Source organism: Carassius auratus, unplaced genomic scaffold (genome assembly GCF_003368295.1).
Source record: "Carassius auratus strain Wakin unplaced genomic scaffold, ASM336829v1 scaf_tig00214604, whole genome shotgun sequence".
NCBI lineage: Eukaryota > Metazoa > Chordata > Actinopteri > Cypriniformes > Cyprinidae > Carassius > Carassius auratus.
The window spans coordinates 61,062-77,136 of record NW_020527735.1 but is presented as its reverse complement, the minus strand read 5'-3'; the positions used below and the strand labels follow the sequence as shown (position 1 = coordinate 77,136).

At 37.8% G+C, this 16,075-nt stretch overlaps 1 protein-coding gene across 1 annotated transcript in view; it reads left to right on the top strand.

The window, feature by feature from the left end:
• The first annotated feature begins 56 nt into the window (after positions 1–56).
• Positions 57–16,075, top strand: part of LOC113092481 (neural cell adhesion molecule L1-like protein) — a 52,390-nt gene continuing 36,371 nt past the window's right edge. Inside the window, exons 1-3 of the mRNA XM_026258089.1 lie at positions 57–164; positions 9,316–9,500; positions 9,688–9,796. Coding sequence (XP_026113874.1) covers positions 9,419–9,500; positions 9,688–9,796 — 191 coding nt within the window. The 5' untranslated portion in view covers positions 57–164; positions 9,316–9,418. The remainder of the gene's footprint in view (positions 165–9,315; positions 9,501–9,687; positions 9,797–16,075) is intronic.

Genomic DNA, 16,075 nt, shown 5'->3' with positions numbered 1-16,075 from the left:
AACTCTCTCTCTCTCTCTCTCTCTCTGCGTGTGTGTGTGTGTGTGTGTGTAGGAATTTGAAGAGCATGCTGAGAGTTTGGATGCTCAGTCTGAATGTTGTGTAATACTATCACCACCACCTCTGGGAATTGCTGTCTTGACTTCATATGTGTGAGTGTGTACTTGTAAGTAAGCAGCGTTTCCTTGTTCTGTTTAGTTGGCTTTTTGTTTAATGGTTAAAGTGCGTGGTGACAGTAAATCAAATAAGAAAGGTGTACCTTTAAGCCTCAGCAGTTTTCTCCTATTTTAGTCTGTAATAACTTTCTGTATTCATCCTCTTTGATTAATGGATGAAATATTCAGCCATTTAATTCAGTGATGCATTTGGTGCATTTATGAGTGCTGTTGCTCTAAATGTGCCATTTGTTTGCCAGACTTAAAGATCTCACCAGTTTTGTGTTTCTGAATGATGTATGAGATGCATCGGGCTTGCAGAGGTCAAGATTTGCAGAGGTCACCACACTACATCTCTTTAAGATACAGATTCAAAGGGTAGAAGGCTGCAGTTGACTAGCTACAACATGCGAAAACAACAGGCTCTCTAAATATATTGAGAATGTAAAAAGTTTTTAATTAATATGAAATTAAAGTTTTAGGTTAATATATTACATTTTGTGTACAAAAAGAAACTGTACAGTAACAATGCGACTGTTAAGATTAAATTAAATAAACAATACATATATTTTCAGTAAAACTAAATATGAAATAGGGCTAAATTAAATTGAGGATTATCTTTGTCCCTTTTGGATACATTCACATAGTTCTGGACATGAACAGTATCGCTTCATGTTTGAAACATGGCCTCTACTGCTTGTTGTCATTATGTGAGACATATCGTGACAAACCCTGTCCTTACCAAACAGTTTACAGTCCTTTGATTTGTTTCTAGAGAAGAGGAGTGATATCAGCTTTGGCCTGACCCACTTTGGCCTTTGCTCTTACTTTTACAGCTCAAGGCGCTTTAGTAACTGAGTACTCTGTTAAATAAATAACCAAAGACACACTGTATGAGAAATGTAAGGCACTAATACAGTACATTAATGGAAGTAGTTCGCACAATTCTGATCCTTTCTAAAAGGTTAAGTCTGTTGGCTGTTCTGGGCTTTATTATTTGTGAAATGTGTCTTGCAATGCTGTTCTATAATGCAGGGGTTCCCAAATGATGGTGAGTTAGTGAAAAGTTAAGTATAATTAAACGCAACATTGACATTTAAGCAGTCATGCAGTTTCAGATTTTTCTCGAGGTTAGTTTATAAAGTTTGGCCATTTTCTTTGCAACTAAAAAGGTAATTTTACCAAATGATCATTCATCATATCCACACCTTCCTTCACAGCATGTTGTGCATTTTGAAACTCAGCATGACAAGTGCTGTGACAGAGCCATGCATGGCTGGAGTCATAAGAATCTGAAACTGCACAACCACAGCAATTGCAACAATCTGTTTCAGCATGGTAATTGTTTTTGCTCACTTAAGTGCTTTATTTTCAGTACATAGATTTAAAATTCCTTTTATTACTGTCGTATTACATTAGAGGCTGTATGTACACAGGTATTTACTGATTTTATTATCAACACTCAAACGATAGGCTTTGAAGGAAGGCTAAGTTTTTGGAGGTGCAGTTTCTTTACTTCCACTGATAGAACAACATCTTGAATTTGACTGTTAAACTCAATGTCTTTATCTGACAGCAGTATCACTCTTCTTTTGATTGTTGTACAGACATGATTTGGTCAGTATGCACCTCACTGATTACATATGGTAATTTTTTTTCACGATTCTCATGATTTCAACTTCAGGTATTTCAGAAGGGTAGAAAAGAATAGTTCATATTTCAAACTGGGGAGTTCTGATACCTGCAATATGTTTTTTTATTTATTGAAAAGTAACCTCTTATTTTGTTCATCTTTGATTTCTTGACCTCTCCAATGAAAATAAAACTGAAATAGTGATATATATCTTATCAAATTATTATTAAAGCCTGCAATTTAATTAAAGAAGTATAGATTCAGTCGCAATGCATGCTTTAGAGTGAAGCACTGTGTTCATTTACTTGCATGAAGCTTATAATACAGTGTTTCAGAGTGACTTGGTTCACAGTATATTCTTACAAACTCATTCTCGGCAATTGCTTTTTTATGTGTGAGTAATACATGCATTTGGGAACGCAATGTGCACCACATCTGTTTTATTTTAGTTCATTTAAAATACATGTCTCTAAATACATTTTACGTACCTTACTGCACGTTCCATCGCAGTTTCAAAGCAAAATGTCATGTGAGTAGCTCTAAACCATCGGTTCAATACGTGACCCTGGTATGTTTTTTTTTACATTGATATAGGCACGTTTTGCTTTGTTTTTATTTAGTTGCTTCAGGCATGTATTGCCGCGGTTCATAATTCAAATATCCAGGCAGCGAAGCTAAAAATGTATGATCTTTCGTGTTGGAAATATCCCCTATACACCAAGCCCAACCCAAAACCTACCCTAACAAATGCAAAACTTGTATAAAAATTTGATTTGATGCAACCGTGCCATTTGATCTCCTTATATGCAGGCTTGAACTTTTGTCGAAGCATAGTTTCGCAGGATTCATACCAAAGCTTTTCACCACTCAAGTGCAACTCCATACTGTGTGAGCTGCCAAACAAACCTACTACATATGAAAACCCATGCATATGACGCTGGACATGTGTGACTCTAACTTTCAAAAGTATCAGTTTTGAAATCTTGCAGCATGTTAAAATCGTTTTGAATATATGACATAATATTCCTCCAGGAATTGTGCTAAAATTAGGCCTCTTGTGCTAATTTCTACTGAAAACTGCAGCGATTCATAACAGCAATTATTTGTCCAAGTTACTTTCAAGTGCCAGTCTTCTAGCTGTATTTTTAAGATCTACTCAAATACACAAAATGAAAAGGTTTATATATTTGTTTTATTTATTTATTTTACCTGCAGGTGTCAAGCCACCAAACACTGTCTTGCTTCCTCTTTTTAACTCTGGTATGTTATTTTAACTGGTAAGTGGGAAGACAAATTCTTACACTTTGCGTGGCAAATAAAGAGTTATCTTCAGACATTTGGTTTTAAAAGAGCTTGTTAATTAAGATATAATTCATACCATTGAATGTTACCCTAAACAATGGACAACAATGTAAGTTTGAAAATGCAAAAATCAAAATGTTTTGAAATTTCCATGTTCATTTCCAGTTTCATGAATGGAAGTGCATGTGTCAGTTTACCTGTTTGGTAACGGATAAATATTTGTTGAAGAGGTAATTCGTTCTGGTGCCAGTGTTGGGGATCAAGTTAATGTTTTATTTATGAAAAAAAAAATATATATATATATATATATATTTTTTTTTTTTTTACTACTGTTTCATTTAATTGTGGCTTTTATTTAAGGGATCTGTAATGTGATATGTATGATTTACATGATGTTGTGTTTAGTTAAACCAAGGTTTGTATTTGTATCCATTGGTGTTATTATAATCTTGTTGGTACAGTCCTTATTGAATGAACCAGTCAGATAAAATGGGCAGTTTTTAAAAGGAACTTAAATATACACAACTGGAGGGTGTGGAGGAATTGGAGCATGCTAATCTCATGCATCTTCTATTGGAATCTGCTGTCTGTACTGTAGCTTTTGGCATTGTGCAATGGTCAGGTGTTGGATTCTGTTTAAAATGTAGACGTTTGTGATTTATTGTATTGTGTTATCTTTTGGCTCCTGCTTGTAATTTGCTAGTTGGCAGAGCATTAACCCTTCACTTGATGGGTGAACTCTTATGACTGTCTTGTTGTGTACAGGGAGTTGGATAAGGCAGATGGATGATTGAATGACCCAACAAGACTCCCATTCAATAGACTGAAAGCTACTATTATGGAACGTAGACTTGTGAATAAAGTGAAAGTGTAACATTTCACATAGTTACATAGCAAATGGCTTATGCCATTCAGATAATTCCACAGATTAAAGTCAATTCCATCTAAACTTTGATGCTTATACAATGATTCTATATGAATCAAGCGGTCTAATCCAACTTTTCTGAAGAGACACTATTGCTTTATATGATATGAGGGTAGGTAAATGGTGATTTTATTTTATTTTATTTATTTTATTTTACTTTAGTTTTTTTTTTGGGGGGGGGGGGGGGGACTAGCCCTTTAAACTAAGAATTGAGAAATCTAAACTTCTAAGAGTAACTGTAGTATAAAACGAACTGGGCCCGGTTCCCCAAAACGTTCTTATCGCTAAGTAGTTCTTAACCTATTCCTTAACCTCTCTCTTAATGTTATGGCATGATTCCTGACACGTTCGTTCGCTAAGTATATCATCTGTAAGTCATACTTTGTAAGGTTGGTCTGGACCATTCGTAAGCTCTCTCTTAGTGTTGTTTGAGCTCAAGACGCTATTGTACAGCAGTCTTTAGAAACCAGCGCAGCGCAGTACAAGTCAAACTATGGTATGTTGACAATGTTGTGGTCAACAATGATTTTATGTCATGGACATTGTAAGACTAATAATAAAATATGTCCGCAATGGATACAGGCCTATTTATGAAGTTGACTTTATGTGGTATCAGAACTAATATGGTGGTAATGAACGTATTTCGTAATGTAATTAAAGCGAATTGGCAATCACTTTTGATAATTAAAATCTGGCAAACAATTTGGCTCTAAATGGCTAGATCTATAAATGCGTAAGCATTGTGGTGTCCAGTAAGCGACCATAGCAGCGATCCAACGTGTCCTTGTATTGAATCAAAGATGGAGCCGGACGTGGAGCCGGTTAGTCCATGTCAATTTTTTTATTCGGAAAAACTTAAGCCCTTTTGACATTTTTCCTGACGTGGTTATACATAAAAAAAATTGCCTCCCAAGACAGATCATTATGGAGCGGATGGACCTTCTCAGACCTGCGCTTGCCAGGCCAACGAGGCGGAATTTTGCTTTAAGCCCTGAAGTTCAGTTGCTTGCAGCGCTACGTTTTTTTTTTTTTTTGCTACAGAGAGCTTCATCGAGGTCGTGATCTCTGATCTGGTGGCAAGGTCCAGCAAAACTTAAACTTCCTCTGACGAGAAGCTTGGTGCCCTTTTTTACTTTGCATATTCTGTCTCTAACTCTCGCTCTGTCTGTTCATTGTAGATAGGTTGCTTTTTATTGAAAACATTAACCAATGGCAATCAATACCGCATTAAACAGAAGTAACTGCAGCTGCTTGCCAATCAATTCTGATTGTAAAGTACCTTACCATTAATCTAAAAGTGTATTACATAATTTTTTGAAGTCGAAGAAGTGGCACAAGTGGCACAACGGGATAAGGAGGGTGGATGATTAGCGAGGGATCCCCAGTTTGTCTAACCATCACAACATATCGTGTGAACATATTACGGACCATTTCATAATTTAATTTATAGTCCATATTCTACTGATAACTTAAACTATGTTAAAATAAATGTTACCGTAATCATTTGAGGAATGTTTAATTTGCATAGAACGTGTTTTCTTTCTTAACACTGTATTGCACCTTTGCGTGAAGTCAAAAATTGATTCCTGAGCAATCGATGCCAACTAATTCAGCACCCTCACTTTGGACAGCGCTCTTGTAACGTCGGACTTAAGAGGCAGAGTGTTAAGAAGCTTCCTAAGGGACACTTCGGGGAACACACTTAGGAACATAAACAACTTTGGTAAGATATATTTTTCGAGGTCTTCTTAGCACGCTAAGAGTGAGCGTTATCAGGGAACCGGGCCCAGGTTAGTCCAAAAACAGAGTTTATATACTCAAAAAAAAAAAAAAAAAAAAAAGGCTATGTTGATTGGCAAAGAATTATAAATATACTTAATTATTATGAAAATACCAGAGATGGCTTTAATAACTTCATATTGTGATTCCAGTTATATGCAGAAAGTTAAGAGTGGGGGGTATGATAAAAATCTCCCGTTCCACCACATCCCAAAGATGCTCTATTGGATTGAGATCTGGTGACTGTGGAGGCCATTTGAGTAAAGTGAACTCATTGTCATGTTCAAGAAACCAGTCTGAGATGACTTGAGCTTTGTGACATGGTGCATTATCCTGCTGGAAGTAGCCATCAGAAGATGGGTACACTGTAGTCATAAAGAGATGGATATGGTTAGCAACAATAATCAGGTAGACTGTGGCATTTAAATAATGCTCATTTGGTACTAAGGGGCCTAAAGTGTGCCAAGAAAATATCCCCCACACCATTACAAATTCTCACCCTACCATCTGAATGTCGCAGCAAAAATAAAGACTCATCAGACCAGATAACATTTTCCAATCTTCAACTGTCCAATTCTGCATACCTTGGTTGTACCAAGTGGTTATTTGAGTTACTATTGCCTTTCTATCATCTCTAACCAGTCTGCCCATTCTCCTCTGATGTCTTACATCAAGGCATTTTCTCTTTTTCGGACCATTCTCTATAAACTCTAGAGATGGTTGTGCATGAAAAACCTAGTAGATCAGCAGTTTTTGAAATACTCAGACCAGCCAATCTGGCACCAACTACCCTTCCACGTTCAAAGTCACTTAAATCCGCTTTCTTCTGCCCTGCTGATGCTCGGTTTGAACTTTGGCAAATCATCTTCACCACATCTGGATGCCTATATGCATTGAGTTGCTGCCATGTGATTTGATGATTAGCAATTTGTTTTTAACAAGCAATTGAACAGGTGTAACTAATAAAGTGGCCGGTGAGTTTATATCTGGACATAGCTATTTTTATTTTGTGCAGTGGGTGATTTGTGCAGTGAGAGCAAATTAGACTGCTGTCCCTTGAAGGCCGCTGCACGGATCCAATATACCGATAGACATCTGGTTTTCATCCAACTGTTTATATTTTTTTAACATATAACTGACTGTATGAATGGACATTTTGATATAATTGTGTGCATATTTGACTAATCAAGCACAATAAAACATGAAAGAGATCTGTTCTTGAAGAGGATCTTTTTCGGTATATGTATATCAGTTCTTAACTATCAAGTGCACACCACCCTTTATTTTCTCATTCATGCATGTTTCCCTATCACTCAGAGGTGTATATAACTTAGTGCTATATTGTGCAGATATATTTGTATATTTGTAAACCGCAAAAAAACACGACACTTTATTTCCGCTGTTACGTCATTCCACCCAGCCCTACAGTACACTACCGTTCTATGTATTAAATATTAAAATATTAAGCAGCACAACTGTTTTCGATATTGACAATAATAAGAAATGTTTCTTGCACAGAAAATTATACTATTAGATTTCTGAAGGATCATGTGACACTTAAGACTGAAGCAATTGTGCTATAATATCAAATTTGCCATCACGGTATAAATTACAAAATATATATATTATTGGGTTCAAATGATTATGTGTGGAAATCTCGGTTCATCACAAGAGTCAGCGAAATTAACAATGTGAAAATCTTTTTTCTGCTGATAGCTTTCATTGGTTTTGACTTTGCACATTTTTTTTTTTTTTAAGATGCTCACATTAACTCCCAAGTTCATGTTATTTTAAACGTTATACTATTTTCAAAGAAAGTTTAAATTGAATGACAATGCTTATGTGGTATTTACAAGAAAAATAACATATTATAATATTGTTATAAAATAGCATATATAACATTGCTATTTTCTGGGTGTTTGTTAATAATGATAATTAGGCAATATTTTGTTGAGTGTGTTTTTGAGTTGAGCATGTTTAGGCATGTCATGGACAGCTGACACCCAAACCTTTTCATATTCTTCATATTCTGCACAATGGTTGGTTAACCGCAGTAAAATAACTTTAAAGCCTGATATTTGTCACCTTTAATGGATTTTCAAAGGCATTTTTACTTTAAATAACATGCATTTTTCTAACCTTATCAAATGCACAAATATATTTGGTCAAAGTACATAAACAATCAATACATTTTATTTTTATAATAAAGCATTATAGAACTGTTAACAATCAAATGAAATTAGTATTGACAAACACATTTTTGCATTGCCAAAGTGGCATAGGAGTTGCATATGAATTGTTAGGTACATTTGCACACGAATGCATTTACACTACAGTTAAAATTGGATAACATGATAATAATGTTTTAAAAATACAATTTTGAATATGTAAATGTGAAATGCCCAAAAATAATAATAATTATGCTTTAAATGTGAAATGCAAACAGACAATAACTGTTATAATTATTCATTTAGTCGGTTCGTTCAATAGGCTGATTCATTTGGAAATGGAGTAAGTGACTGTCTGCCCAACATCACATTTTACAACCTGAACTAACCTCATCCTGTCCTAAAAGGGTCAATTATTTTGATGACGCAAATTAATATTGAGGGTCTGAATGGGCTCTTTCTCTGATATGATGTCATTTAGTATATAATATATATATAGGTTTGTGCATCTTTTTGGCACCATGTGACATGATTTTGCAGAAAAATGTATTTAAATATTAACAAAAAAATAATAGTGATTAACAGCAGTTCGTGAAGCAGTTCTTTTAAAATATTATATTGTTTTTTTTTTCTTTAATGTGTGTGTGTGTGTGTGTGTGTGTGTGTGTGTGTGTGTATAAACTACTAAATATTTCAAAAGTTTCATTTTTTTTAGACTTAAAATTCCTTTATTGATCCAAAGAGGGAATTAAGGTGTTACAGCAGCAACAGAAAAACAAAAATAAATAAACAAGATAAATTAAACAATTCAACCAATCAATAATCACAGTAATCTGAATATTTATTGATTACAGAGTTCCATGCAACAACCTAGTTAGCATAGTAAACTCCATACATACACATTCAACACTCTCTCATTATATAACATTTAATGGGGCATTTTATACAGTACTTAAGATATTAAGTTAGTTATATCAGTCTGGCATTTTTGTCTTTATGTGTCCCCAAAATATATCAAAATCAGTTTTGATACAGAAATAAAAACATGCTCATCACAGAAAGGGTGCAGGCTACCCAAGTCACTATATGAATGAATTGCAAGTTTAATGTATTGAATAGCTTGGAGAGAGAAAGAGTGTCACATCACTGACACAGTTCCTATATTTTATTGCAGACTGCATTGATTATTTGCATCAATCACGCTTTTGCTTGAGGTGAAAATGTTTTAAAAGCATCTCACCTGCTATAATGCCAAATGTTGGAAAACACATAAGACTACCAGTTCAAATCTCTCAGCTTTGCTGTATAGGATTTATTACAACTTATTCTCCGTCTTACTCTTGTACTCTTTTTAGCTCTTTTCCTTGGAGAAGTCACTGAAGAGCTCTTGCTAAAAGAAGAACTTGCTGAGGGTGTTTTCAGCATTTCTTTCACCTTTGTCCTTATCTGCTGGCTGGGATGAGGGGGCTCAAGAGTCTTATTGTTGGGCTCTTGTCTGCCTTCTTCTCCACTGCCTTTGGTCTTTACTTCCCTCCTGACGGTAAGTGCCAGGACAGGTAAATTGCTCTTAGGTGTTTGTTGTTATCAATGTAACTTCAACTGGAGGCTACGATCATTATTCAACAGTATGACATGTTATTATCCAGTAAACTCTTCTGGAAAGAAGTACCCTTTTTAGCACAGATCTAAATGGCTCTTTTTTCATGCATGTGATTTGTTTCCTGTAGTGGAGCAGCTGCCGACCATCACCGCTCAGACCTCAGGCTCTTTCATTGCCTTGCCATTTGATGAGAACTTCCTGTTCAAGTGTGAAGCCAAAGGCAACCCAAGACCTACGTGAGTGAGATGTCCGGCACTTGAGGATGCCAGTACAAGCAGATGAACTGGAGAAACATCCAAATTAAATTACCTTTAATGAGCTGAAAGATGCTTATGTAAGGGAAACAGGTCAATTTAGCTCAAAGGGAATCATTTAAAATTTTAAAGGGAATTTGAACAGAATCACTGTTTCACGGCTGCTCACGGAGACGCGCCTGTGGTTCAGTGAACGAGCCGTTTAACATCAAATCTGCGCTGGATACTAATATCCAAACTATAGTGAAAACACTATCAATTAGCACAGTAACAAGATCGACAGTTTAAGACATTAACTTGTAAGCACAAAACACAAGATACTTCTCTTTTCAATATGAATAAGGCTTTATTAGATAAATCTAAGACATGTAAACTAATCTAACACATAAACGCACGCACACACACATTCACACAAGTTGCAGGAAGGTCGAAAGTTAGGGAAAGATGAGTTTAAGAGAATGGAAATATGGAATCCCAAGTTAACAGCAATACGTTAAATTGCATAAACATGAACAACCATCAATCACGTAATTAGCGCTCGCATTGAGTTCCTCAATGAGGTTAAAATTATATTAGATACACCAGTAAAGGTCACAGTCTGGAGGTAAAGTTACTTGCATCTCCTGTGAAGAAGGAGCCTCGGTGAAAGGGCTATCCCGAGGTCGTTGATTGGCTGGAAGTTCAGTCTCTGAAGTGACGTCTTGGGAAGCCCGTGGTTGCTGGGCGTTGGCTGAAAGTGCAGAGTCGTGTTCGCTGGTTGAAGTTGAATGGACGTTACAAAACTTAACTCAGAACACGAAACTCTCAAACGGAAAAGAAAAGAAATAAAGTTTGGCGAGACTAGGTTGTGTTCCTTCTCATAGTAGCATAAGTAGCAGCAGGCAGGCACGCTGGAACCGCGCTCGAAGAACCATGATGACTAACCACATGGCTAGATGCTACAAGCTAAAGCTAGGTAGCAAAGCTACAAGCTAAGAGCTAAGAGCAGGCATGACTGATAGCACGAGCAATGCTAGAACTAAAAGCCGACATGGCTAATAGCAGCAGCTAGACTAGAACTAAAAGCAGACTAAAAGCAAGGCATGACTAAAAGCAAGGCATGACTAAAAAAAATTACATCGTGTCCAAAGTATTTAAAACTTCCTGTTGGCCACCCCTCAAATGTTGCCTTGACCAATCAGATATGTTCTTGAGTCTTGGGTATCATAAATCATTTGTTTATCTTACCAAGCATGTGGTTCTTGCCTCACAGGGTCTAATTTTGGACATGATTCCTATAACATGATTATGATACATTTTACAAATAAATGATTGTCAGGACAATATCAAGCAAGAAAATGCGATTATTTCAATACTAGACATGACTAGGTATCCTATAGTTATCAAAAGACATACACAATAAGTGATTATACATGATAGTCAAATGTGTGGGTTACACGTAAATGAATATGGAGTTAAGCAATGGAATGATTCATTCATAAGTCTTTTTTGAGTTCATTCTGGTCCATATATAATGTATAAAAAGGGTTTCTTTGCCATTCTCTGGCAAAGGACTTTTCTGTGAAGACAAAGGTTTAAAGCCCTTCCCCCTTAGGAATTTCAGTCTGGTTTCACTGGCTGGGGGGGGGGGGAAGTCAATGCAAGTATTTAACTTGATCTCCTGGGTTTACATGTGATGTCCAGCGTTGCATTCCAATCACGAACAATAAATTTGACAATCTCTTCTTTGAATTAAAATTGTCAATAATTGTTCTATTGGTGTTAATGTTGAAAGCTGTTGTGTGAACAAGTTGGTTGGTTGGTTATCTTGTTTGGTTCCTGTGGCACTAGAACTGATTTATGACTTCCTGAGGAATTCAGCTCATGTTTCAATGCACACAGCTCTGATAGACTCTTTGATTTGTCTGATTTGACTCATTTCTGCTACATATATCCCCCTTTCGATCGGCGAGGTGTTTAGGTGAAGACATCGTCGATCGCTGGAGAAACAAAGGCAGAAGAAGCAGACAAACACAGCAAACAGCAAGACAACACCTCCATGACAGTTACTGTACTGGTGCAGGCATCAGGTTATTTAGGTACACGTGGTTAAGTTCAATTAGTCAATGTAGTTTAGCACATTGAGGATAGTTTAGATCGTCTTGGAAATTGTTTTTATTTTGATTCATCAATCAAATTTGTGGTTAACTTTGTTTGGTTCTTCTAGGTTGTCTTACTTTACATGTTTACCATTAGTTTTCTAGTAATTTCATTTTCAATTCAATGAATTGACCTATCATGCATGGAGCTCTCTGGCTTCCATTCAGTTTAGAGTGGCTGGCGGATATTAGGTGTTGCGAGTCAATCCTAATATCAGACCTTCGACCCTCGCAGGGTGTCTAGGCGTTTCACCTACTCAGGAAAGAGGGGAAGGAGAAGGATAGGTAAAAGAAGAACAAAACAAAACAAGGCTGCTGTGGGTTTTCCTAGCATGTGTTACAACTACTATTGAGCTAGGATGTCAGGTGCAGCTAGTGTGTCGTGAACCTTAACTTAGTGTCAGGTGTTCTACCTATTGTGAGGATGGCTGCACGTTTCTTCATGGTGGGTATGTGTAACTTTGTTACGCTAAAAGTTGGATATTCTACCTGTGGGAAGAATATGTTTGTTGACTGTGTTATCAGTAGATGTGTTTACCTCTGGGTGTAGGTAATGTTGTGTATTACTGGTGTAGTGCATGTGTGGTCAGATCTGTTCAAGTCTGTGTTGTCTCCCCCTTTTTCTAGCATGTCACTGAAGACTGGCTCTCTGCATCTTTGGCTTGGATGAGGGCGTGTCCATGGTCTAATGAGGGGTCAGTCCAGCAAGGCAGGAAGTTCTTTAGCACGCCGTCGGAGGCAGTTTGGCATGGCTGTGTGAAGCTGAGTTGCAAAACTTGTCTCCTATGTTGCATTCTTCTTGTGATGCCTTCTGGCTGTAGCAGACTTTCTGACCTTCTGTGCTCTGGTGGTTGCTGTTGCACAGACAGGGAATGTGGTACTTGGAGTTGGAGTTCATTTGACAGTTTGTTAGTGACTGAGGTGATGTCCTTTAGTACCTCAGATTTTTCATCAACAGTTGGCCGTGAAAGACTTGTTCATTCTGGGTTGTTGTTGAACAGGTGCTTGTCATCTCTGATGCGGTGCACCAGGTGATCACCGGCCTTCCGTTCTGTCGCTGGTCACAGCGAGCATGACTCAACTTTGTGGTCATATGCATGTAAATTGTCTTGAAGGAACTCTCTTAGTTGTTCCATGACTTGTTCCGTGTCTTCTAATGGTAAGCGGTTATGTTCTTGTGAGTACTCAGCACTGTGCATGTCTGAGTGGTGCTGAGGTGGGTTTTGTTGTCGCTTACCCACACGAGTTGCTCTTGGATGAGTCAGGTGATTACCTTTGGATATCTGGTTAGGTTTCCAGATGTTATCCTTTTGGTTTCTTGAGAAGCGTGGCTGGTCCCATGGATTTTTCCAGCAGTTGGGCTGAAAGCGGTCGTGGATATGGGCGTCACGTTCTCTGTGCTCTTGATGGAAGACTCTGGTGTTGTGATGCCGCTGGGTGTCGTCCAGTGCAAGGCTTGAGTCTTTGTTGACAGAGTTCAAGAGTGTGGATGTTTTGTTACCTTTCTTTGAGGCCAACTTCTGCTTGTTATAGGCCTTCTGTGTTAGGTCACGCAACTGTTGGATGGTCATGGAGTTCGGACAGGCCATGACACCTAGATGGTGACTTACTCCGGGGTGCAGATTCTTTAGGAAGAGGGTTTTGAAGTTCACATCCTCTTCAAGGTCAGGGCTGTTGTGTGCACCAAAGTAGGCTTGTCGGAGTCGGTTGTAATAAGCTTGTGGAGTCTCTTGACGACCTTGTTTGGTTTCCAAGGCAGTTAACAGTCCATGTTCAGACTCTGGGTCTGTAAACTCTTTAATCAGGACCTCACGAAGTCGCTGGTAGTTTGACTTGGTTTGACTGGGCTGTCGATCTAGAAAGTTTCGTACCTCGGAACTGGACGTGGCTCTAAGGAGGTATAACCAGTCTCTGTCAGTCACATGAGGTCTCACTTCCAGGTGAAATTCGATATCTCGCAGATAAGCTTGGATGTCGAGGCTCTCTGTGGAGTTCGGGTTGAACCTGCTGATGTTTTTAGACAGCTTGTTGAGGTCTTTGATGGTCATCCCGTGTGCAGCTTCAAGGCCTTGGACGGGAGGTTTTCTTTCGTTGGCAGGAAAGGGTTGTGTGGCGAAGGCAGGTGAGGTTTTGGGTTGTGGCCCTTCGCTTTTTTCGTCACATGCCAGTTCTTGGACGTGGGACTCTGCTCTGCTCAGCAGTGATGAGGCTAAGAGATGTTTCTCTTTTCTTGGCTCTAGTTTGTGCTTGTAAGCATTTTGGAGTTCTTTTCTGACCATGTAGAGCTCATCGTTGGTATCATCTAGTTGTTGGGTCAGATTGTCCATTTCAGTTCTGTACCTTTCAAGGTGGTCTTTCAAAGCACTGATTTCAGAGTTCTTGTTTCTGATGTCTATCTTGGCTTTCTCCAGTAGCTGTTCGGCATACTGGAGTCTGTTTACCAGGTCTTTCTGAGCAGCCGTTGTATGTTGCTGGTCGAGCTGAGCTGCTGCCAGGGCTGCTTGGAGCTTCTTAACTTGTTCTGTTGTATCCTGCTCCCTCTCGCTGGGTGCTTTGAGTTGATCTTGAACTTTCACTTCCAGCTTGTCTATGCGACGTTGAGCACCTGTCAGCTCCTCTTGAAGGTGGGTGATGTGCTTGTCGCTCAGTTTCAGCTGGGTTGTGAAGGCATAGCTTAGTGAGCTTGTGATCTTGACTAGCTCCTCGTGGTTGTTGTTCTGGCTTGAATCTTGTGTCAGGAATCTTCTCAGGATTAGGATTATTATTAAAAATAATAACAGTTCAAATGTCTTTGGAGTGAGGCTGTCTGTTATGCCTCTCAGCCAAATGTTCACATCTTCCCCATGGGAAATGGGGTCTGCAGTCTGCGGCATGTTGGCACGCTGGGGAGAAGAGAGACTGACACAGATCTGCGTGGAGTAAAAGCCTATGTGTGGTGGGACAACTAAGTGTGGTATCAGTGATTGTGAACCACTAGTGAAATGTGGTGATGACTGTGTTGGTCTCAGGGTGTCTAAGTAGACTAGAGATGCGAAGACTTTGTCACTCTAATGAGGAAGAGGAAAAGAGAGATAGAGGTGAAAAACAAATTCAAATGACAAGCAAAATTTCTGTTTTTCAAATGAGGAAAATTATTTTTTTCAATTAAATGTTATCAAAAACATAAACAATATTATTATATTTCTTGCTTTGGACAAAAGAATACAATAATAATTCTGATATCTCTTTTCTTAGTCTGACAGGATTGACACCATACACCTTTCAGTTGGACCGCTCACCAGGGAGTCAGCGAGGCGACAGTTGCTCAACACGTATCTCTATTAAATTGATCTCAACGTTGGATGAGATGCTAAAACTTGGATTGCGTTTCCAAATGTAGGGAGGTTAGGAAGAACAAATGAGAGGATGATTACAATCAAATTCATAAGGATAATTCGTCGATTTTGGCACGATTGTGTATTTACTTCACTTAGAATTGATTGATGGTTCTTACATGTCCTACAAATGTAAAAAGAGAAGAGGAAAGTAAAGGAGAGAGAGGACGGAGATGGTAAGTCTCAGTAGCGGTTATCTGAACTACAAGGAGAGCGTTGTGTTAGTTGCTGCACGACTTATCAAACAAAATAAACTTTAAGTGAAAGAGAGTTGTCTTTCTAATTTATTTGAACTCGTAGTGAGGGATAACAATGTCTCCTGTTAGGGCTCAGGTTTGTCGTTCCCAGGCTAGGATACACAAAAGAAATGGTAAGAAATAGGAAAATTAAAAAAATTAATAAATGGGCAAAATATGCAAACATGAAATTAAAAAGAGGAAATCAATACGTAAAACAATAGTGGTTAAGTGTATAACCAAAACAGGAAGAGGGGTAAAACGCATTCAAATAAATAAAGGTCTGAATAGCATATATTCAGATGGGTAATAAATAAATTAGGAAGAATAAGTTTACTTTAACTTCCAAAGTTCAAGGCTTATTCATTCCTAAAATAATTAGACCCAAAAGAGAATACTAGAAATAAAAGATCATATGAAATGATCTGAGAGGGAAATTTTAAATGCTTCCAAATAAATTTAATGTTTCAATTAAATTTCAATTTGACATTGAATAATTGTGAGTCAGTATTT